Genomic DNA, 25751 nt, shown 5'->3' with positions numbered 1-25751 from the left:
AGCTTTAGCACACCTATGCTTAACCTGTTAAAAATTGAAATGCAAAAAAATAAAAATAATTTTTTTTTCATTGTTCCTTAAATTATAGGTTGTTTTTGACCGTCTGGAGGTCACATTCTACCAAACATGTCTGTAGACGTCCATGCATGTAGGCTGTATTTTAAGTGTGCAAAGCAACAGCATCCCCTGTAAAATATAAATATTTGGGTTTATCATAATAATAACCCCTATACCACGGTACCACCTCGGCTCCCTAACCTCCGCTCCCGCCCTCTCCGTCGGCCCCGAGCTGCCCCTACACTTTTTGCCGGTGAGAGCTACTAATCCCCCTGCGTCCATGGTTTACTCTGAGCCCGTATTTAATTCCTCTAAACCCCCAGCTGCCGCCCTGGTTACTCACTGAACACGACAGACTGTGAACCGCTCTGGTTATTAATAATTCACCAGCAGCCCCTGTGCTAACGCTCCGCTTCTCCGGCCGCGGCCGCAGGACACCGCCCGTCCCCCCCACCACCACCACCGTGCAGCCATCACGCCGTCTCCACTTTTACTATTTGTTTACTTCATTTCGGACGCTCTGTGCCTCACGAGGGGACTCGCACACTTACAGCCCATGGGCACAGCAGGCTGGCATTGCCACCAAGTCCCGCTATAGCCTCATCAACTCGTATGTCTGCGGTGTTGCGACATCCGCGCTGCCACACGGTGAGTTTGGTTACGGACGCTGTCCCCACCGCAACTTTCCCCGGACGCTGAGCGAGCAGGTGGGCCAGGATCGCCGGGGAAGTCCGCGGCATTTCCCCCCACAGAAAACCTGGAGTGCATTGCACAAGGGAGAGTGCGCGGCGTCGTCCCCTTCTTGCAGGAGCAACAGCTGATTTGGTGAGCGCGTAAGCAGAGAGAGTGCGAGCTATTTACTTACTGTCGGTGCACACATAGCCAGACTCCCCGCTCTGTCACTCGGGCTCAGGCGGTGACTGTGTCGGTGGCGACTCGGTGGACATTACTACAGTACCGGGACAGACTGGAGAGAGCAGCGCGCGCAGCGGAGCACAGCCTCCACACCGAAGATTTTCATGGAAATATCACGAGTTGAAAGCGAACATAAACACCACCTTGCATGAAGAAGAAGTCGGGAGAAGTAGACGAGTTGGATTATAAACGGCTCTGTCCTCCGCCTTGTCTGAGGAGAGTTGACTACAAATTGCAACAAAAACAACAACAAAAAATGTTGACCGGGCAACAAGCCGTCTATTAGGGCTCTTTTGCTTCCGGTATAAGGCCCAGCCGAACGAGAAACCGAACAGTTTTCTCTCTCCCACACACTTTTTTTTTTTTTTTTTGGAAGCCGAACTTTTGAGAGTGGAAAATGGGTCTCTGAGAGTGTTGGCACGTTTCCCTCCACCACAATGGTACGTGCTATGTAAACCAATAATTTGCTCATTTATGCAGTCAGCTTTCAGATTCATTGTAGTTCATAGATTCAGTGATACACAGTCAGAAATAACTTTAAAGTGAAGTTGTGGTGGCTGTGTTAACCGCTTAAAATTCTTGTGTGTGTTACTATTTACTTGTGCAAGCTAATCGGTAACAGTCACCAAAGAGTGTGCCAAGTCCTTCCACCTACCTGTATTTTCTCTCTGTCACAGTTAAACTTATTATGGCAGTATGGTTATTTTTAAAGTAGAGTTCCAGTATTGCATGTGCGTTTAAAATGTCGTTGCTGGCAGGAAAAGCATAATAAGACTTATTTTAATAGTTATATCTCAGGTTGCCAAAAATGTATTTCCATCCTCCTGGCCAAAATGAGTGTCCAGCCCTCTCAGTTCACCGCCCGATGCCCACCGCCTTCTGCCGTTTTATCCACATGGAGAACATGACTCCTTTCATTGCAGTGGTCTCCGATGTGGGCCTGTCTGTGGACTATGTATAGCCACATATACAGTATAGTATACGCGTTCTCGCATCACATGTCGTACAATGTAAGCAGCTAATCAAGAGGCGTCAAACAGTATACTTATGTTAAGGTTACATGTTCCCAGAGCCCGTACCCTACTTATATGCAAAGTTAAAGAGAGTTCGGAAAATTTGGCTGCAAGAGGAGGGAACTTATTTTTGCGCCAACGTGCAATTATGTACCTATATGATTTGTGCGTAATTACGCACAGCGGTTTGACCATTTCCTTCATTACGCAGGTGATTTATTTGTGCAATTCAGAAAAAAACGACCTGTGACACCACAGAGCAAAAGTTTGTCAAGCCTGACCTGGGAATCTGCTCACTTTCAACATTCTTTTACGATACAACAACATTTGAGATTTTATTTGAGGTTTCCTTATAATTTGAATTGGCTGAGGACTTTCAGATGAAAGAACCATATTTTTGTTTCCTGCTCTATCCCCATTTGCCCCTAACAGGATATTTGTTTAAATTGGCAAATGTATTCCCTGTGAGGTTGTGAAAACTTGCATTCCAGTGCAGCGCTCCCAGGTTTCAAAACTACTGATAGAAAAAGTCTGTTTCATACAGAAATATGATATACAGCTTACATATCCTTGACCCTTTAGATATTCTCTTTTTGGCACGAAATGAGTCAAGTCAGGCAATAGTTAGGGGAACCTCCCACATACAACCTTGAAGCTGCTTAGATACCAGAAAGGGATCCTATTTGCACATGAATATGGAAGATTATTAGTATGAATAATTATTTGTTTACCAGAATCCTAGCTGACATGGCAGCGGCCCAAGGAGCTCATCAGTAAAAATGATAGAGAATTCAGGACAGGCCTCACATGGGATTATCTCGACTTGTTATTCTCCTACTTAAAGCAGCAACTCACCTCTTTTTTTTCTTTTAAAGGAAAGGCTATATTGCCAATGTGTGCCAATTTTTATTAGTTGCATGTCGGAATGCACTGGAGGCATCTGTCAATCAGTGTCAGGAATCAGTCAGCTCCCACCCAAGGGGCTGATGTGTCCTGTTTGACACACAAACAAACATTTGAACTTCACATTTCTCTATCTGTGATGATAACTTGATACAGGTTACCGGTACTTTCCAGCTATGTTAAAAACACTTCATGCAAAATTATAGTTTACATATATATTAGCCCTTCATGATGAGCAAAGTTAGTCATGTTTTAAATCTATAGGTTTATTCAAAGTCTCCAGTGCTGCCTCATGTTAGAAATTGTATAGCTATACGAATACAGTGATTGTGGAGTGTAAATTAGTTTGGGTCGTGTGTGTTTTAGTGTGTTTTAGTGTGTGTGTGTGTGTGTGTGTGTGTGTGTGTGTGTCTGTGTGTCTGTGTGTCTGTGTGTCTGTGGCCCCCCCTCCTCATGATGATCAGACAAGCGGTTTTCCAGCCCTGTGTGATCTCCCTTTCTTGGCTGTTGCTGCCACTGATGTCATCCCCTCACTGTATACAGAATATTATGCTATTATGTTTGTCCTGGCCTTGACATTTTCCTGGAAAAATAAACAGAGCTTCAAGCAGCAGGCCACGATAGCTGGTGCGTTGTGTAAGCTCTCGCCGTCGTTTAGAGATGGAAACTCTGATATGCGCTCAAACGGCGTAAATATTGGGAGAGTGAGGCGGCGAAGGGTTTGTCAAGTTGATAAGTATTTAAGCTGCTGTAACTATTTGAAAATGATTAAGCAGGGTCATTATGGAAGACACATTAAGAGGCTTTGTTTCTTCTTCATGTTCCACTAAATGAGTCAAAAGAAAAAGCTGCTTCTGGCCACCGGAGTTTTTATCGTGTGCAATGTTTTAAACTAGTAAAAGCAGCAAAACCACACTTAAAAGTGTTACCTACTTTGGTGATTTAAGTTTCAACCTACGTGAAGTCGGTGGATTTCAGAGAGAAAAACAATGATTGCGTTCCGAATCGCATACTTTCTACTATATAGTATGTAGAAAAAAGATTTAGGATGTCCCGATTCTTGTGGCCAGATTTAGGATGGTTAGAAGTACCCGGATGTCCTACTTCATGCGGCCAAGATTGTTAGTGTTGAAAAGTGCATCCTATTTGGGCGATTCTGACCCACAATCCAGTGCGCACGTGAAGTGACGTCACATCGACGAAGCCTCCATATGAAAACAAACGGGGATGCGCCGGATATAAAAGCAAGAGGCAAGATCAAGGCGCAATGTTATGATGAAATAAGAGAGTAAAGTATGTCCCAATAGTATGCCTACTGCATCCTAACTAGATTCTTTTTATAGTCGGATGTAGTATGTAGAATAGAAAAAAGAAAGAGTATGCGATTCGGAACGCAACCAATAATTGTTCAAAATCGAGGCAGTAGAGGCCGAGATATTCTCACTTTTATTCCTTCTCCTGCTGAGTCAAGCGTCCCAAAACGCTGGATCCTACAATTCCCCTAATGCAACTCAACAGCCATTCATTAAATATTCCCCGCCTGTCCAATGCCCTCACCTTTCAAACTCTGTGGCCGCAGTTAATAGCCCAGTTAATAACACAGGCTCTCTGTCAAATATTTCAAATTCAAACCTAATTCAACAGAAAACAACCCTGATGACATCACTATGACGCCGTCAGGGTTGTTTTCTAAGCCTTTAGAAATACATTTTGTAAACTTTTTCCACGTACTCTTCATGGTGTGCATACACTCAACTTTGTGTAAAATCAGTGGAGTACCCCTTTAATCTTCAGGGTAATGAGCGTAATGATTTACAAGGAACGCGCCAACAAGAACATAAAAGTGCACAGAATCGGCAGGTGTCCTGTCACCCACTGTTCAGGGTCACCTTGAAACGTTTGTAAAAGAAAGTATTTCAGCATGCAGTCTGTACTCAAACTGCATTGTCAATTCAAATGGACTTTCACAAGGACGGAAAGTGTTACTTTAAGGAGCGTGCTACCTTTCTATATCGTGCATTTACTCTTGATACAAAATGAATGGTAACCTGAAAGCAAAAGTACTGCGACAGTCTTGTTAGCCTTGCAGCCAGGTGAATGCAGCCTGCCTCTGTGAGTATCGAAAGTGTTAAGAAGTGAAATGAGAAACACTGGAGTGAGTAGTCTCACTTGCTCCCCTGCAGTTTAAGAGTTTTGTCTGAACAAAAGAATATACCTTGAAAACAAATAGGAGGAATTGAGATCTTCCGAGAGTTTAGAACAGAGCAGTTTAGTTTTAACTGAACACTGACAGATTTCACCTTTTTTTTAAAGAAACCATGGATGTTTTTTTTTTTAGAGGAAGCCTTACTTTGTCTCACCAAGCCCTGGCGGATCATATTACGCTCCTAACTCTTCCATCTCATTTTGAACCCTGCCTCAATTACTTTATCAAGACTGAGCCCTCCACATTAATTGGTTTCACAAGACACCCCAGCACACCAGCTGTGTAGCCGAGTAATTTGAATCTACTTAATTTGGGAAGGTGTTGCTATCTTCTGCCTTCCGAGTTTAATTTGTAAATAAATAAATAAATCAAAACAACAATACATGTTTTTTTCTCTCTCTTCGCCCGCCTCTTTAGGGCCTTAATGAGGAATTAGAGCCAATATCATTAGTTATTAAACAGAGCTTGCCAGCTATTTATCACTGTAACATTATTAGCATATTTGTTTAAATTTTCATTTTTTTTTGTTTTGAGCATTCGTAAGCAGGTTTTAGCATTTTTAATAATCTGGCATGGAATGCATTCGTACCAAATTGAATGCTGAAAAGGGAACCAGTGGCAAGCCCCAGAAACATACTAAAACTCCTTTATAAACACAAAAATACACACACACACACACACACACACACACACACACACACACACACACACACACACACACACACACACACACACACACACACACACACACAGACACACGCTCGCTCCACTAATTACTGCCTCCCCTGCTCCCTGTCTCATTCCTCACCTCCTGAGATGCAGGTGTAAAATATCACATTTTTCCAGCATTTCTCCCTGAGGTAACGCTGGCTTGGACTCACACAACGTAAATTTCCCCCTTTCATATTCCCCCACACATTTTTTTCTACAAACAACTTCCCCCTCCCATTCCTCCCTTCTCTTTGATGTGCGTGCCACATCTGCACAGGTTTGTTAGCTCGTTACCAGGTGAAGAATGAGGATACAATTAAGGCTGAATGAAGTGGGACTGGGTATAGGATGTCAGTCGTGTTTAGCAGCAGAGGACAAGTATAGAAACTGTGGAGCTCGCTGTCGAGTCCATGCTGGAAGTTATCAGGCTGCAACAGTGGAAGGGGTTGATGTTTTGTTTTTAACTGTTCAACTTTGTTTATTCGGTCTTCAATAAATCCGCCTTTACAGAATATATTGCACCTGTAAGTTATTTGTTAGGGATCAGAAGGTTTTGAGGTTAGTTAGCAGTGACTTTGAGGATACCTGCCTGTCATGGATTGTTGTGCATCCAGAAATATGGCAAACCCAGGTGGTTTCCGTGCTGGTTTGTGTCTGTGTGTGATCAAGAGAATGAAAGAGATAGGGAACGGTAGGCCATATGTACATTGTATGTGCTCTGATACACGCAATGCCATAAAAAGCAGCCAAATGCACACATACACGCACACACGCACACACACACACACACACACACACACACACACACACACACACACACTGTACTCTTCATTGTCCCAATCTTAGCTGGCCCGTAAGAATATGTTGGTGAATCTGAGGTTTAACAGTCTACAGATGATGGAAATAACATCACAGTTCAACATTTTCTGAAATTCCATTGTTTGCTTCTTTGTGCAAACAGAGCGTAGCCTAGCTTAGCATAAAGACTGGAAACAGGTAACCCAGTTCAAAATGCCAACAAAAAACCTTTGCCTCTTAATCTCACTAATTGACCCAAATATGTAAAAGTGGCTAGTCGTAGTTTTAGTGGGCTTATACCTGTACGTGCCTGAACTCACTGACTGTATCGGTAACTACAAAAGCTGAATGGAAAAGCAAAAATGAAATTTTGTTGTAAATATTGAAATATTTTTTACAGTTTGGCTGAGGTAGAAAAGTTGATGAAAGGATATGAGTTAAGTACAACAGAGTGCAATGAAAGGTTTCAGTGGCACATTTTTCAATAACATCTGGTTCTGCCCTCTTCTTCTGTAATAGATTAGTCGGCAGACAGCAGAATTATTGCCACCAACTGTTTTTCTGATTTTGATTTATATGCACAGTAAAAACAACAGAACACATAGGCAACACAAATACATCATATATATATACATATATAGGCCTACATACAAAAGAAAAAAAAAAAAAAAAAAACACATTGTGCAGGTGGGATTTTTTAAAAAAACCTAGAGGCTTGTAAAGGAAATCTCGACTCAAAGCAATGTTCTTGCTCAATTATTATATAAATATATTATTCGCACAACACTGCTGGATTGAAATGTACATTCATTTACACTGACTTCTGCAGATTATCAGTAAATCCGGTTAACATTTGCCATCTGTATGGCACCGTTGTGCATTTTTACATTTCCGTTCGTGTACATGTTTAAGAAGCAAAACACACTAAGTGAGTTAGACAGCTTTAGAGATGTTGGTAGTAATATTTTTCCACTGAGCCAGGCTCTGCTGTTTCCTCCTGCTTCTAGTCTTCATGTGAAGCTAGCTGAACACATGCTGACTGCAGGGCCGCACTTTCCATACTACGCATGTTTGTCTCCATATGTGAGTATGTGATTCAGCCACATAGTATTACCAATGCAAACATTAAGAGTAAATTCAAAAACCTAATTATTACCTTTTATCCAGCCGAGTTTTACATCTTTCAATCTGCAATGAGTGATTATTTTTGGACCACATAAAAGCAGTGGAAACAAGCTGTGTCCACAAAATTGACATATGATAACATTTTAAATTGATATGGCTAACGTGTTAGCTAGCTAAGAGTTGCTATGGTATACACATCCATCAGCAAACACAGAGCAACATACTAAGCATTCATTTGAAGTCGTCTTTTATTGAGAGCTGTGTGAGAGTGAACCCAAACAGGAACACTGTGGAGTGGGGAAAGTAAAACAATGAGCTGAAATATTGATTATGACTACTTCAAAGGCATTTGAGGTTTTAATAGATGTCTCCAAAATACGGGTAAAGAAAAAAGAAAATGTATTTCTTTCCCCCTGAGGTTTGAGTGGGGAACACTGTGTGACTGAATCATGCAGTAACATACACAGTTGCTGAGGTCACAAACGGGCCAACTTTGTACTCGCAGACATGAGATTTATATCAATGTTTCTCGGCTCGGTCGCAGAACTGTGGCACCACTGACCGAGGAAAAAACCCCAATGTTCTCTTCTGCTCTTTGGCCTGATCTCCCAAATTTCCTCATCCCCCATTCTCCCCCCCCCCCCCCCCCTCCCCTTCCCTCCACTTTGGCCTTTGTTTGTGGCTGTAAAGACAGCACTATCTGCGCCCTTGATAAAATCCAACAACTCATTTCAGTGTTGTATTACACTCTTGACTTGGTCACCTCGAAAAAAAAATGATATTTTTTAGAGCGTTTTAAGTGTTAACTACACAAGGCCTATTTTAGCTCAAGGCCGAACATATGGATTGGGCATATGCTGCGCGTGTATATATATAGAAAAAGACAAATATATAATTGATACCATGCTCCGTAAAAAAAACGGAGAGAGAATAGGGGAAAAAAGGGGGCCAGCGCTGCAGGGAGCTACATCAAACAAATCAGTCTCAAACAAAAGATGCCCCCTCTCTCTCTCTCTGTGGGCTGGAGATAGAGAGAGGGAGAGAGATAATGGACAGAGCTGCTTCATTATTTTTTAACTGACCCAACGCATTTATCCTTCTATCTATCACCGTTTGGTCACATTTAGCTTGAACTCAATTGTTTGTGCAGCTCACCATCACATCATTTCTCACCTTTTAAATGACTGCGACCTGTCAGAGAGAGAGGGAGAGAGAGAGGTCCCTGGGACTATAGGAGCGCGCCTTGTTCTGTCCCACTGTGTGATTATCAAGAGAGTAAAATATATCCTTTCAGCTGGTCCGGGCCAGTTTAAGAGCTTAACAGAAAGCCTGCGGAGCTTGACAAGGGCACCATTTAGTGGGACAAATGGTTTCCAATGGTTTCCCTCCAGCGTTTCCCCACATATTAACGATGACAGGCCAGAGGTCGGACGCTGAGGCTGAACTGCAGCGACTCGTGTTTTCTTTAGTCCTACGGATGACTCGAAGTCTAACGTTGTTCAACAGAGGGAAGGCTTCACGCGGCCTTCTACCTATAGCTGACTGCGAGCGGGAGAGGGGGCCACGCTGACCAAAAGCAATGATAATCGTATGTTAATCAATCCGCCTGCAGGACCTTTTGCCATAGAGATCTCTCCCTCTCGCTCGTTCGCTCTCCCACACACACACACACACACACACACACACACACACATGCCCTCCCCATGCTACAGTGAAAGGGAAAAGACTGGAGCTGTAACCTCTCAATCTGATGGATATGAATAGCCTGTGTCTCCAGCCGCAGCCTGGTTAGCCCAAAGTCTGGGACTTATTATAGTGCTGTGTGTTTATGCATGTGTCTGCGCATGCATTTTGTTCAAGTGCAATCCCGTGTCACCGTGTGTGTGTGTGTGTGTGTGTGTGTGTGTGTGTGTGTGTGTGTATTTTTTGTGCATATGTAAATGCTTAAGTAACCTAATGCGAGTTTGAATCCCCATACAAAATTGTTTACCTCACATGCCAGTTTAAATAGTATAACTTTACATTTCGTTGCTGGCCACGAGCAATGTTTGTTCCTGTTTTGGGGAGCGCGTTTGTTTCCTCTTACGGTGCGTTAAGAGACGAGAACGTAAAGTTCTGGAAAATAGGATTATTTCCCCTCTCCTACTCCAACCAGAGAGTCAACTCATAGCTGCTGGTCCTATTGTGAGTGCAACTTCCTCCCTCCCCCCCCCCCCCCCCACCCTAACATGCCGAGTTATTTTCAATAACCTAGCCATGTTAAGCCCTCGCCTACAACAGGTTTAGTTGATTTCCAAAACAGACCTTCCAATTTGGCCCGGTGAAATCCAATTTGTACCAGTTTGGACTTAAAAGTAATAGCCACGGGGCCAGCTAACCAGGCAGAACTCCCCATCCCCGATCCAGATCTGCAGCCTGTGTTTCCCCTCCCGTCCATGTTGTCTGGCCCGGCTGCCTCAATTGACAGCAGAACTGCAATGGACGCTCATTCAGAAACACAAGTCTCTGCTGGCGCGTCCCACGGCATACAAATGAAGCAGCCCTGAATAGAAACAAACACTTGGAATAAATACTTTAGCTGCATCCATCAGTGAATGCAACGCTGGGCCTGTAGTACAACCAAGGGCTTGTGTTGTCCATGTCTGTGTGTCTGTGTGTAGGGGAAGATGTATGTCCCCTGTATGTGCGAGTATGTGACTGTGCGTGTGAGATTGTTTGTATGTGTGTGTGTGTGTGTGTGTGTGTGTGTGTGTGTGTGTGTGTGTGTGTGTGGGTGAATGATTTGTGCTGAATCAGTGCGCGCCGACAGAAAAGTGACCATGCAGGTGAAACAGCAGGGGACAGGAAATGCCATTGTGTTGGAGTATTGTGTGCGGGTACGGCCGCTAAACACTTTGCTCCCCCCATTCAAGTGGTCTAGTGACTGGCAGGGCCGGGCCGGGCCTCGGGCCTGCACAGTGTGTGCACAGCATATGGGCTCAGGCAGGCAGCACACACACACACACACACACACACACAAACACACACACACACACACACACACACACACACACACACACACACACACACACACACACACACACACACGCACACACACACACACACACACACAAACCGTGAACTGTGTGTTTGAGCTGGTATATGTGTTTGAGCTGGTGTGTGTGTGTGTGTGTGTGTGTGTGTGTGTGTGTGTGTGTGTGTGTGTGTGAATGTTAAAAGATGAAAGTGAATATAATTTTTTCAACTAGTTTTCACGGTGGTGGGACTTGAGGACGATTAATAAATAGGACAATATAAATATATATAGCATCCTTAAAGTTTGACGATGCTGCCAACTTTTTCTATGTGTTTCTAAATACCTTGCACCTAAAGACAGCGTCGCCTAATGAATAAATGACTGTTGTGTTACGTTTCAGGCCACCGAAACCTTTCTGTTGAACGAAGAACCCTCCAGAGGTCCTGGGATGCCTGAATGCTTTGTAGTATCAGATTCATACAGGGTATGCATCTCTATTTTTCAAATCATTATTATCATTATTATTTCTATTGTTGTTGTTATTTTGATTTCTTGTGTTAGCATTAAATGTGTTATTTGAGTCATTACTCATTACTCTGACTGACAGTCTGTTTTCATGCTCTTGGTAATTGCATGGCAATCATAATGTCATTCACAGCTCCCTCTACTCAGCTGCAAGCCATTACAATCATTATTTCCACACGCACGTCTAAGGCAAAGAAAAAAAAAGAAAAAGAAAAGAAAAAAGGGGGTCTTTGCAACTTCACCGAAGCGCCCTCACCCCATGGGAGCCAAAATGATGAGGATAATGTGCAGCATGCCCGCTAGTATGAAAGGAGGAGGTAGTGATATGGGGGAGAAAAGTGAGTTGAGGAAGGAGTTAAAGAAAAGTGAGCAGCTTTTTCTTGAAAAAGTTAAAGGTGCACTATGTAACTTTTTGTGAGACAGAGAAGTGAACATTTCCTAATGTGTATTCTCATAACTGCATGAACAAACTTTTTTTCACGGAATGATTGTTTCATTGTTGCTGTTTACAGCAGCAGGGCCCGCAGTTTTGTTTACAAAAATATTCTAGTCCGATGTTGGTTCGCGGTGCCTAAAAAAATTTGGTTTGATTTATGATGATAGAATTATTCAATACTAAAAAGTACAGAGAGAGGAAATCTGTTTTTTAAACTAACTGCAGGCTCTGCAAATGAAAACAAATCCCCCCTCACCTGAAAGTAGCATAGTGCAACTTAAAATCCAACGATGGGTGTGCAGAGATCGACATGATATGAAGTCGGTGATAAAAACAGAGGAGTGTGGGCTCATGTGGAGGAGGGGGGGAGAGGAGGAAAAGCAAGGTTGGGTTTGAAGGGGTGGGGGGGTGGACAGACGAGTGAAAATGTGATTGTTAATGAGGTGGGAGCCGTCTCTTTCTAGGCTACAGTCTTTTTTTTTTTTTTCCCCCCCTAGAGTTTAAATAAGAACTTAGCGCCAAGTCTCACCGAGGAGAGAAACTGGGTTGCTACAGTGGATCGTGTGTCTCGGGGTGCAGAGAGAGAGAGAGAGAGAGAGAGAGAGAGAGAGAGAGAGAGAGAGAGAGAGAGAGAGAGAGAGAGAGAGAGAGAGAGAGAAGCCGCCCGTGGCCCGTGATTGAGCTGCACGGCTGGTGGAGGGGTGGAGGGAGGGATGGAGGGAGGGGGGGATGTGGGGAGAGAGAGAGAGAGAGAGAGGGAGGGGAGGAGCTTTGGTGGAGAGACGTATTGGGTTCCAGGGGCAGCGAGTTCAAGAGCATCCACAGGAGGGTGTCCACCTCCAAGTTCTAGCCAGGAGGTCTGCTTGTTTGGGGGCTCGTTTTTTGTTGTTGTTGGTAAAACGTGCATCGCGGCTGCCTTCTTTCTTTCTTTCTTTTGTTCCTCCTGTGTGTGTGTGTGTGTGTGTGTGTGTGTGTGTGTGTGTGTGTGTGTGTGTGTGTGTGTGTGTGTGTGTGTGGCTTCTTCAAGTCAGGGCTCCTAAGAAATACTGAGGGTAAGAGCTCAATCGCTTAAAAAAAAATAAGAAGTATTGAACAGCATATTTTGGAAGCGGTATACGATTCTTTAGAAGATATGGCAGCAGCCCCACACTTTGGAGGTTGTGTGCCCCCTAAAATTGGAGAATTGTGCGTGTGGTTGCAGTAGTGTGGATATGAGTTATGAGCAGTTTGCTTTGTCGGATTGTTTCATTCGAATGGAATAAGAGGCCCTGATGAGGTCAAATTGGTAAAAAGAAATATTCCACTTTATCTACTCATTCCTGTCTGCAATTGAACCAGATTTTTCTGCAGGTGAAGTATTGATTAAACCTGTGTCCTATAGAACTAGTTTTCGAGAAACTTACTGAGCCGGCGGTGGTTGCCTTGAAAAGAGGCAGAACAGGGGCCGGGGTTGCTGCTCCGGAATGATGAAAGATGAAGCGTGATTTTGAAACAGAGAGGAAAAAAAACTAAACCCTGTCCGTCACTCACTTTTATAAAGGACGATTTTCCCCAGAACCTAATCAGCCAGAGATGTTACAGACAAACAGCACCTTTATATGTAGGCTGTAGGCTATAGGCTCTCAGCCCAGACAATCAGAGGAGGCCAGCAACACTTTCCACTATGCATACACATGTAGGTACATTCATTTTTTTTTCGTTTCAAATCGCTCCCATGTTACTCAATGCAGCCTAGAGTTTTTAAAGGTAGATAAAAAAGACATTAAAAGCTGTCCGATATTAGAAAGAAGCCCAATTATTACAATAATCTTTCACCAAAAGGGAAAAAATGAAATACAATAGATTTAAAATGACAAGGAGTAGAATATTCTTGTTTTAAAATAATAAGAAAAATACGAATTTTATGACCAATGTTACATGCAAAAATGGCCCTTTGACCCCTCTCTGTGTCAGGGTGGGGGGGGGGGGGGCACTTGTTTAAGCAAAGCCTTGCTTGTGCACCGTCTGTAAACTGTGGTGGCTACTGGAGCTGACAGCTGCTCAGCCCAACAGCATAACCACACTTTGCTTATCTCCCTTCTACACTGTACACACACACACACACACACACACACACACACACACACACACACACACACACACACACACACACACACACACACACACACACACACACACACACACACACACACATACACACAGCCAGGTGTGGCACAATCTCTATCACCCTGTGTGTGTGTGTGTGTGTGTGTGTGTGTGTGTGTGTGTGTGTGTGTGTGTGTGTGTGTGTGTGTGTGTGTGTGTGTGTGTGCCATGGTTTAAGGGAAATGTGTTGCTTACCATCACCCTTGCCTAACCGGTTTGCCCGCACGGCACAAGCTCCCCTGAAGCAGTCAACACGGCCGTAAATTACACATCAATTTGCCTGATCGTTTCATTCGCCAGAGCCTGGGTTTATTTTCAAGGCGACTGTATAACAGCTCCACGCTGACGGGTGAAGTCATCGCAGCGCTGGCCACTCTGGAGCGGTGGTAAATATGTATATTCAAGGCGTGTGAAAAAGAAAAAGCCCGAGCCGCAGCAGACCCACCGACCAAAGCATATGGCTCTACCATGTGTTACTTAATGAGAGATTTACTCACACAGACCGCTAAATGTGTGGCTCATTTGAGGAGAGGAGTGTTTGCGTGTGTTGCATGCAAGTCGACTCCATAAAGGAGAATACGGGGGGATTTGATCCCTCTAGCTGTAACCTTTTGCACTTGTGGTACATTCAAGTGACTTTGAAGGCCGAGGCAGAAGAAGAATATCCCTCAAATGTAGCAGGCAATGGTTATGAAGTCAATACACCTGCCTGAAGGGGAACCACAAGGTGTGTGTGTGTGTGTGTGTGTGTGTGTGTTACAGGGTGTGTCTGTGTATGTATGTATGTATGTTTGTGTGTGTGTGTGTTTCACATTAGTCATGTATCACATTCACAGAAAGGAATGCTGCTATTCTAACCTTGCGTGGCAGCGAGGGCCTGGGGGTTTACAGTGTTGTGGCGTACGGTACGCACACACCCCCCCTCCCCATCCCCCCCTGACCACACACCCTCTCTCTCCCTCCCCGCCGCCCGCCCTCTCTGGCTCACGTCTCCGGCCGTGTGCAGTAATTGGCCACACAGAGCCGCGGATCTCTTTGTTTTCTTCGCCTGCAGTGGCTTTGCGGTAGACATGCACAAGCAGTAGTAGTAGGCCCCTCATAAATCTGTGGGACTCCAGTATCAGGGCAGCTCCCCTTCTTTACAATGACTCTCCCTCCCCGCTGTGCCACAGTCAGAGACTTTTTATTTTGTGACTTTTATATGATACGTATATCACTCACTTAGTGCTTGTGTGTGTGTGTGTGTGTGTGTGTGTGTGTGTGTGTGTGTGTGTGTGTGCGTGCGTGTGTGCGCGTGTGTGTGTGACAGAGAGTAGCTGCACACCCCAATTTAGTATTTTTGATACTGCCTCACAGGCTGTGATTATATGTCTGTCCTCAGTGTTTGCTAGATTTCTACATCATGGTGAATGCAGCACTAACTGTTTGGCTTGGACTCACTTCACTGGGTTTTTTGAGCTACAGTTGTGGGCTCCAGACTGGGTCAAATATGGTTCAGTAAATAAATAGCCTTAACTTTGCGTGTGTTTAAATGCCCGCAAACGAATTTAAGTATATAATCCAGTGCAAACTAGGGCTTTTTGAACACACAGGATTTAGAAGCTGAAATCCAAACCGTCGAGATCTGTAACAGAATATTTTATTCGTGCATCTAAAGTGTACTTCCATTCCTCTGGCTTTGACATGATTATTATTATAAAGAAAGTTGTTGTAAGTCAAATCAGAGACGATCTAACTTCAAATGTAATTCCTTTGTTGTTTTGCCCTGCAGCTGTTGCGGCACTCCTGTCTATTCTGATGATGCGTTCACGTGTTTCCTTCAATCAAAATGTAACAACAGTATAATTACGAATAGGCATGCATCAATCGCGCACACCGAAACCACTTAACCACCTTCTCAGGTATTTAATTGCGCCTCCATGACATGGGAGTGAACGGGTCAGTAAACGCGACATAAAGCATGACATTACCATGCGCGCGGGTGTCTATCACAAACATACTGTGTATAAAGCCTTCACAGCGCGTCAGACAGCCGCGGAAGGTTATTGAAAAGATAGCGATTTATCTGGTTCCCAAAAGTCAAAAGTTGTGTCACCTTCACGAATCTGTATAAAAATTCAAAAATAAAGAAAAAGAAAAAAAAATGCCGCCTTCCCTCAGAGGTCGTCGCGAAAAAAGAGGAGAGCGATAAAAGTCCTGCAAGAGGAGAGAGGGGAGGGAGGCAAAGTTTTTTCCCTGAAAGTTTGTGCAAGCTTTCACTTTCTAGGCGGGGTTACTGTAAGCTGCAGCAGCATGGAGTGAGAGAAACAGGACGGCGAGCGATTGCAATGCAGCACTATATACCGAGCTTCCATCCAACTTAAATAAGCTCTCCAATTCTCCCTTCTAAAAATAGCCATGTACTCCCCGTACTGCTTGACACAGGTAAATGGTCTTATCTTATTTCATTGTCTGTGGGTATGGCTGTGTGTAGTGGGGAGGACGCCGGGTTAAAAAAAAAATGTTTATTGCGCTGCTGCCTCCGTCTTGATATTTTACATGTGTTTGGTTTGTTGTGTGTCGGAGGAGCGTCCTTCTCACTCGGAAACTTTTGCCTCGACTCTCCGACACTCGGCCAGTCTCCGAGCGCCTTTACGCAGCAGGAAACTTTTTTCTTTGCGCGTTTTTTCCCATCGCACATGGGTTTTTTGGAGAGAAAATGGCGCTTCTCCCGAAATGTATTTCATATAAAAAAGAAGGAGGGGAGCGTGCAGCAGCAGGAGGAGGAGGAGAAAGCAGAGCGCAGGGACAGGCAGCGAAATGTGGAACGGAGTTTCTAATATTGCTTGCTGGAGGATTCTTTTTTTTTCTTCCCAAGTGGCGAGGCTCGCAAGAGTTCTTGGCCAGCGAAGGGGAGTTGCCGGAGAGCAGGGCGCACGCTGCCGCCTTTGGGGCTGATTTTAATGTGACCGGGAAAAGCGAAAGTTTGTGTGCGTGTGTGTGTGTGTGTGTGTGTGTGTGTGTGTGTGTATGTGTGCATGCATTTGTATGTGTGTGTGTGCTTTATATTCTGTGAACAGACACATGCATCTTCTGATGAGATGGTGTTTTGGCTGGAGCTCTGCAGCACAAGTTGACTTATTTAAGCAAGTTTGCACTTGAATGCAACACGTGCTGAACAGCTATAGGAGGCAGAGGAACTGCATTTATTTCTTAGGCCTATAAATATATTTTCAGCCTCTGTCTATTCACCTTCCCGTTTCTATAATATATACTGAGAGCAGACATGTCTCACCTCATTTAAACTAACCCTACAAAATAAATGTCCCAGTTATTTTGCATGTACATATGTGTTCCTTTTAACATCTTCCTAGAATAAGTGCTTTTATTTACAAGTGCTCTCTTGCCCTTTTTCCAGGGATACTTATATTTTTTTGAAAAGACAAATTGCTACTTTTTGGGGAAAAAAATCTCCAAGATCATATTTAACACACATGCTTTATTACCTTCTGACTTTGTTGCTGTTCTCGAGGAAATGCTAAGTGTCAGGAAATTTCCCCCTAAATGATGATTGAGTGTAGCCATTTGAACTAGTTGTTTGACTGTGGTGAAAGGAGTCTCTCCAGTTGGGAGGCATGTGCAATAAATGTTACCTTTTCACTCTTTTGATTTAACTGTTACTTCCTCTGCTGAAGTCATGATTCATCACATTAAAGGCCCCACAAAATTGTATAATTAATCTCTTAAAAATACACAGTTTACAGCAGTGAGAGAGAGACGGAAGGAAAATAATACTTTTTCAGGAAGATTTTTTTTCGTAGCACGGCCGTAGGAAAATGTTTAATTTCAGAATGCAAAGTCCAACATGCTTCACAGCTTCCCTCTCGAACCATAGTCTCCCATAAACTCATACTCCCTGGCATGTTTTTTTCTTTTTAATGCAAAATTTAAAAAAATTATTCTGTAATGTCTTTTCCCAGCATATTGCTAGCAGACAAAGCCTCTTGTTTCCAGATAATTTTTTTTTAGAATGTATTTCCTTGGTTCGGGCCAACCGGTGGCAATGGCCTGCCCATGTTACACTCTGCTGGAAGCCTCACACTCTTATAAAGCAGACTTGTTTATCCCTCGTTGGCCTCGTCTGACAGTGCACTGCCAGGGTGTGTTTGAGGTGTAATTCCTTCCTGATTTTAACAGTGTTTTTTTTATTAATAAAGACTTTTCCTCCCGTCGTTACCACTAAGGCTGGGGAGGCATGGATTCTTGTGTGCAAGGCACACGTCCTGTCTGCCTTCCATTTAAAATAAAGCATTAGCAGCTAGGATCATTATGCCATCCTCTAGTTGATACCAGAAAAGTTAAAGGGATATTTAAAAAAATATATATATTATTATTTTCCCCTTAATTCTTCATTATATTTGGTAAACTATTTGAGGCTGCTTCGTGTGCTGACTTGACTCAGGTGGTGAAAATGACTGAAACTCATTTACAAATGGAAACAAATTGGTGAAGTATGACCAGAAATGTCATCCTCATTGCATATAGATCAGGATGCTGTGCCTATAAGATTTTTTTTTAAAGTGGTTCTTAGCCTTGAGGGGCCCAGGCCTGCTCTTCCAAATAGGCCTTTCTTTTTTGGAGATGATGGCTCGATCTGTAATTGATAAAAAACTATTTTTACAGCAGATAATCCGTGAACAAAAGAAGCTTTTACTTAGCTACATAAATTCCCCTTAATCAAAACTAATTGGTAACAGAAGCCCATACAGTGTAATGTGGTGCACATGTTGCACACAGTGGTAAGTTGCAAGTGTGTCACTGGCTGGGCAGAGGGAGGGGGGGGGGGGGTCACAGAAGCGCCGTCTGCAGCCCTCCACGCGCTGTCTTGTCGTTTTTTAATACAAAAAAATGTTGAAGCCTTATGTGTGTGTGCTGTGCATAGAAGAAAACAACTTCCCTCTCCGTGCAAACACCACCAGCCGCCCTCCACACACACACACACACACACACACACACACACACACACACACACACACGCACCGAGCATTCCCTTGCAGCTCAGTATGCAGACGGAAGGCACATTTTGTTTATTTAATTGCTGTTAATGATTAAAAAATACAGCTTGGACCTCGGATACGGCAACAATTGAATTAATAATTAACTTTTATTTTAAAAAAAGGAAAGAGAAAATAGGCCTTGATGGAGAGATGCATGCGTTGTGGGATGTGGCGGAGAGTGCGTAATGGAAGCATATTACAGGGAGAAAGTGTGTGTGTGTGAGAGAGTGTTACTTCTAGTGTGTTATTACACGTTTTTCTAATTAAGTCATACAAACAAAAAAGCACATCTATATTAAGGGAATTTTCTTAATTTAAACCAGAGGAAGTGGAAGCCATGCCTCACCGCAGTGTCTCATATGTTTAATTCCCCCATTCACTCTTTAAATACTCTTGAAGTCTGCAAAAGCCATTTCACTCCTAAAAGTGCCTTTGCCGTTATTTTCCTCCAGTTTTATCCCAATGGGTGATAGCCTATACTATTCATTCGACATTTTTTCTTTCTTTCTTTTTTTTTGTCCGTTTCTTTTGCTTTCTCCAAACCCAAAGTGTCCGTTCCCCCTCATGCCACAATGACGCAGCACAAATCTGCACTTCCAAAAAACCCAGAGCTGTCTTTGTTTTTTTTTCCTCCATCTAACTGCATTTTAAACTGTGTTCAGTGATACTATTTTTCAGCTCGTAATGTTGTCATCTCAGACTGTTTTCACTGGTGCGACATTTTAACTGATTCCTTCCCTCTGCCCCCCTCTGCCCGCCTGGACGCTGACCCCTGCTCTCCTCGCCTCTTAACACCCTCTCAACACTAAAGTATTACCCTACTCACCTTCTAAACAATGCCTTAGTGGTAAGTCCTATTTAGTCCCTTTTTTTTAACTTACATCGCATCAGGTGTCTTGTGTTTCTATATATTCCATCTTAAGAAAATGTTTTTTTTTACACTCCTGCAGGGCCGCTATAACGCTGAAACTGCATCTGGAATTATTACAGGCCCCTGTATAGGATAAAGGAGAGCTAAAAAAAAATTAATACAGTATATTTATTGTATATTATTTTGCACACACACTCAATGAATAGAAAAAGTTGCATCTTTTCTTTTCTCTCTCTCTCTCTTTTCCCCAGCCTGTTATTAACAACGTGTTCCGACCAGGAGGCACTATTTTTTCCCTCCTCGTTGCAATGCGGTCATGGCTGTGCTGAAAACACACTGAAATAACTGACCAATCTGTGTCAGAATGTGCGTGAAAGGGAAGCAATCAAAGATAGGTAGATTTATTACATCACAACCACCTCTTTTTTGAATTGTCCGTGTTCAGTACTAAAAAAAAAATAATTATGCATGTACCCCTCCATTTTTTTCTTTTTTTAAATCTTGAATTAATTTACATTGCTTCATGCAAACTAAAAGCTGCCCTGCACGTCGTCTCCTTTAGGGCCTTTCACATGCTCCAGCCAGTTCCTATTTGCTTTGGTGTGTAGGCTGATTATCGGACAGCTCATCTGCTATATAGACCTACTTAAGAGAACTCTGTTTTCTCTGTCCGTCAGAACTCACCTCTGCCTCAAGGTCACCGTCTCAGCCACACATGACTTATTGCAGCCTTTTCCCTTAATCAGCGCTATATGTTGCTCCAAGAGGATGTATTATATTTTTCTTACGTCACCACCAATCGTTATCAGAGAGCGGTGTTTTCAGTGAAAACATCTCTGGACAGTATTGAGAAAGGGGGAAAAGCATGAGCTAGTTTGTTTTTATGTGAAAATCTGATTAAAATGAATGTAATCAATATCAGGGCTTGCGAGCATTGACTGTATATTCACACATATTTGGTGAGGTGGCCCTCGCCCCCTCCCGACTTCCCCCGCTCTGTCTCTGTCTCTTCCCAAGGCCTGCAGAATGAGTTGGAACAGCTGTTCAGAGGATTACAATCTGATGGAACCACAGTCTGAATAAACAGAAAAAATGACAGATTTTTTTAAAATTAAAGACACATCCTCGTGCACAGGCGTACACGCGCACACCTCAGAAAACCTTTGGGTGCCATGCCTACATGCCAATTAGGCCCGTGAGCGGTTATCGCCGGATTAGCCGGGATTGCCACTTTCCAGTGGACTGTGTCTCACCTTTATCATGTTGAGAAAATCCCTTTCAAGCCTATCGGGCTCTCTTTAAAAGCGAACACCATGCAGGTCACACTGCAAGCAAAGGGTTAAGGCCCGGCCCTCTCGCCTGTGTTGCATTTGCATTTCTCTAGATGGGGTGTATTGAGTTATGGTATCACTGTGGGTTTTGGTTCAGTTGCACACATGTTTAATTGTTTAAGTTCCTATACATACAACTCCAGTGTATTTCCCCAATGCCAAGCAGCCAAAACCAAGTAGGCCTATGCAGAGACGGGACCCGCGGCAGCCAGTAAAGCACTCTGCTTTTGGCCTACAGACAGAAGAATGAAGTCATAGTACATTTGATTGACAGGTAGGGCTGATCTATTGTGCTCTCTTGAAACCCAGTTGTGTGCGCACACGTGTAAGAGAGAGAGAAGAAGAAGAAGAGGGGGAGGACTGGCTATACGGGGTGAAATCGGAGTCCCGGATTGACCGTGCTGCCGTCCTGTGCTGTGCAGGCAGCGGGCGGATCTTTTCCCCTCATCACGGGGACAGCAGGAGGTCATAATGCCAGACGCTTTGCTGGGACACCGTGTTCCTTTTTACTTATTCATTCACACCACGCACGCAGCCAGTTACAGGCCAAAGCCGCTGTAAAAAAAGAAATACGTCATTAACACACACTCCAGTGTTTTACACGTACACACTCTTGCTTGGTTCATTTGAGGTGGCATTTGTGTGTCCTTAGGAGCTCCGATCACTGGCGCCACCAAAGGCCACCAACCCCTAAAAACAAGGAGGTAGCCCTGCTATGACGACCCAGAGCTGCAAATTGGGAGCTTTTTGTTTGTCTTTGCAGCTTTAAAATTGGTGGCATGCTGTGTAATATCTGCATTCTAAGTATATGCCGTATATAACTGAGAGGCTTACGAAGGTTCCTGTGATTAGAGTCTTTGTCAGTGATATGAATTTTCTGCGTTCATTGTCAAGCTGGTGACTGGGGGCCACCGTGCGTCAGCAGGAGCGAATTTGCAGCAATTTTCGCACAAAACAGAAATTCAGAGCTGTCTTTGGTGGCGGAGAAGACAAAGACGAGATGAGCCGGGCCGCATTTTGGCAGCAGGGGCGATATAGATTTGAATTAAGTAGCATGTAGTTTTTATCTCGAGCTGCATGCAGGGAGAGGCAGAACCAACTGTGTCCCATTCAATATCTGCACAGCTGTCCCAGCATCCGTGGAGAATGGATTCCTACTGCTACTGCCATGGGAGGCTCCAGCCAAGAAGAATGGGAGGATATCCAGTGTGTGCGCTTGTGTTTTAAAAGGAAGGCGAGGAGTGAGAGGAGAGAGTAATACACTGCTGTGTGTGTGTGTGTGTGTGTGTGTGTGTGTGTGTGTGTGTGTGATTTCTGCATGTGTGTGTTTCATGTTGTCTCCACCCAGCCTCACTTTTCCTTCGCTCATGTCACCTCTGGCATGGATTAGTCTTTGGCACAACCCTGGCAGTGCCCGTGGGCCCCAGTGCGGTTCTGTGGTCGCCGATATGTTGTGCTGTTACCATGGCTACTGAACACATACACACACACACACACACACACACACACACACACACACACACACACACACACACACACACACTGGTGCTAAATTACATAATTGAGCTAGAATATACAGAGGAACACAAAATACTTAGTGTACAATATGAGAGCAGAGAAAGGGAGGTGGGCCCAAAGTGTGCCTTTACCAAAACGAACCACAAGCACAAAACACATGAACTGCATTGGTGAATATCTGAGAGCTTTGTCATAGCTGTACGTCAGACATCAGTACAGCGCGTTCTTTCCTCTTGATTTTTGAGTCATAAATCCCAATAACAGTGCCACCATTATGTGGCCATTTGAAAACATTGTGACAAGCAATCTGACAGGCCGATTGAGGATAAGGTGTTTGTGGTGACACACAAGTGGTTTTTTGTGTGTGTGATATAAAGAGAGGGCGAGAGACAGAGAAATCCACAGTGTTTCGAGGAGAGAGGGAGTGGCACCTTACATATACACAGATACACTAGGAGGCACACACACACACACACACACACACACACACACACACGTCTTTCTTTCTTGTTTTGTATAGATCTAGTATCTGGAAGAGAATCAGAGGTTATTCACATTGCAGCCAGCTAGTCCGTCACGCTTGGCTTACACTGGAGTGGCATATCATTTTTGATCATCGATGAGTCGATTGCTTCAATTTAAAGACCTCCCCTATAGAAATTGTTCAAAAACATATCAATATATATATATAGTTAGTGCTAACAATGTGTCTGATATTCGGTTTCTTTGTTAAAACATTCTTTTGTTGGACCAGTATTGGGTCCGAGACTCGTTGTGATGTCACAAAATCAAAGCTTGTATGTTTGCGCTTTAATTTTAATGTCTGCACATGCATCATTTTGCACAGTGATGGAAAAACATCCAGGAAAGGTGACAATAAGCAAAGCACATTTTTCGAGAGCGGGGCTATATATATATAAAAAAAAAAAATATATATATATATAAAAACGTTGGACATTTGGCGGATCTATAGGAGTAGCTCTCATAGCTCTCATCATATCTACTACAGGTGAATTCATTGCATTGCGAAATTAATGTGAGAATCAGTTGTGTGTGTGGGTGTGTTACGCCAGTAGCACAGAACTGTCACTGCTATAAAGGTCTTCAGTCAATACAGTCACGTTGCGGATTGCAACATGAATAAGTGTTGCACATTTTACAGTGTTTTGTTAGTTGAGTTGCGAGTGTAGTGCTGCAGAAGACAGACTGAGAAATGTTTCTGAGTGTGCTTTGTTCTTGCATTGAATACATTTGAACTAATGCCAGTATCAACACGCGGCGCAAACGTCAACTATAATTCATTCCCTGCTCTGTGTTTTTAATCAACAAATAACGCTTTTGTAAAGACAAGCTGTATGATATTGAGTTTCCGCGATCTTTTGTGACGCACAAAGAAAGAGGTATGTAAGGGCTCAAACTTTGTGGCCCGGGCAAAACAAGGAGCGTGCTAAGCCATTGTACCAGACTGCCACAGGTCAACAGAAATAGATAGTGTTACTAGAATTATTTCATCAAACTAACCAAGTGTTTGAATAATTGAAACTGAGTCAGGCCTTCTTGGAAGCAGGTGAATTTACTTGCAAACAGCATACAAGGGTCAAACAACAATGTACCTGGCTTGATACATGGTTGAATACATCGAATGAACAGTGTACAGAGATTATATGCAAGAGAAGTTGGTGTGTGCGCAAACACATACTAGGTTTGGTGTGTCCAGCCCGTTTTGCTGGCGAAAGCAGAAATGTTTTTAATTGGCAGATATTCCCAGAAATTCATCTCAGCTGGTGTTATCCTTCATATAATGTCTGATAACAGAATATGGGGAGTGAAATTACTGTGCACATGAATGCGTCATACCTCTGTATGGGCCAAAATCTTATTAGGCAGTTTCTTTTTCAAGGCTAAACAACAAACTTGTAGCAAAACACTTTGGAGTTCTTAATCTACTGGGACAAAGTTCAATAGGCAGAAAGCATGTATTGTGCATTAAAATATTATACAATAAAGCAAATTAAATTCTGTTAACATTCCACCCTTTTTATAATATTTAATGCAACTTTTTGCAACACTTCAAAGAAAAAGGGCAAAGGATATGAGTAAATATATTTCAGTCAAGCAGAATAATATCAAGTACATCAACATCACAGTTGTGAAAATGCAAGTTTGTGTACTGGTGCTATATCGTCTATGTACAGTTTCAGAGAGGACAGTCCTTGTAGAAGCCAGGGAACAGGAACCAAGATCGTCTTGATGGTCAACAAGTCCTTTTGTGGCATTCTGACGCAAAGTGTCCTTCATATCACAGTCACTGGGGGAATGGTTATGTAGGATATTACCATAACCGATTCAGATTGTTCCTCAGTGTCCAATTGTCCTTATTGAAGCATGGTCAGCTTGGTCTTCTCCTTGCATCTGAAACAGAATGAATTTGAGCAGTAACATGTTCTCAAAAGAAATGCTCATCATTCTGCCAGGGTTGTTTCTAAAATATCATCCTATCCATTTTGCTTGCTTTAGATGTCACAATTAACGCACAACAACATTTTAGGATAGGTTTGATTTCATTCTTCCACATGGTTGTCTGTGTTTGGGCAGCATTCAAGCACACACAGGCAGTCAGTGAGACAGGCCCTCCCTTTTCTGCATGGGACTGAATCACACACACACCACATTCCTTCTAGATATGAGAAGCTCTCTACTTCTCCAAATCTGACATGGTGTTATAGTTTGTTCTTCAAATAACAAAAGTTAACATGTAGGTTAAGTATAGGTGTCTTTACAGTTAACCAGTTTTTGAATCAATTTATATCAACAATACACATTATGATCATATTTTCAGCATAAAAATCCCCTTTAACTTGTAATTCAAATCAAAAGCATTGAACAAGTCTTTTCAGTGAACATTTTCATAAAAAGAACACAAAAGGACGCTTTTTTGTAAGTTTATGGGTCTCAATGGAAAGAGACACAGGAAGGGGTAGAGGAGACTTTTTTTTAAAATGTAAAATCTAATATCAAATTACCCAGTAATCTATTTAAACAGGATGAACACCCCTATTCCCTCCAATTGATTAACAAAATTCACCAATTTAAAACTAGAACACCCTATGTGATGTATTCTAAACAAAACAAATAAGTCTACTCT

At 43.1% G+C, this 25751-nt stretch overlaps 1 protein-coding gene across 4 annotated transcripts in view; it reads left to right on the top strand.

Moving 5' to 3' along the window:
* Positions 1-776: 776 nt before the first annotated feature.
* nfixb (nuclear factor I/Xb) overlaps positions 777-25751 on the top strand; it is a 138158-nt gene continuing 113183 nt past the window's right edge. The window contains exons 1-2 of one of the 4 annotated variants that reach the window (XM_080043751.1): positions 777-1412; positions 11145-11228. In XM_080043751.1, the coding sequence (XP_079899877.1) occupies positions 1410-1412; positions 11145-11228 (87 nt within the window). In that variant the 5' untranslated portion in view covers positions 777-1409. Of the gene's footprint in view, positions 1413-11144; positions 11229-16131; positions 16275-19697; positions 19734-25751 lie in introns of those variants that run through there. The other 3 variants (XM_080043746.1, XM_080043747.1, XM_080043749.1) reach the window with 3 other exon arrangements.

The sequence above is a fragment of the Ammodytes marinus genome (assembly GCF_949987685.1).
Source record: "Ammodytes marinus genome assembly, chromosome: 16".
NCBI classification, from domain to species: Eukaryota; Metazoa; Chordata; class Actinopteri; order Uranoscopiformes; family Ammodytidae; genus Ammodytes; species Ammodytes marinus.
Note: the sequence above shows the minus strand (reverse complement) of the source record. Positions and strands in the feature narration are given on the sequence as shown.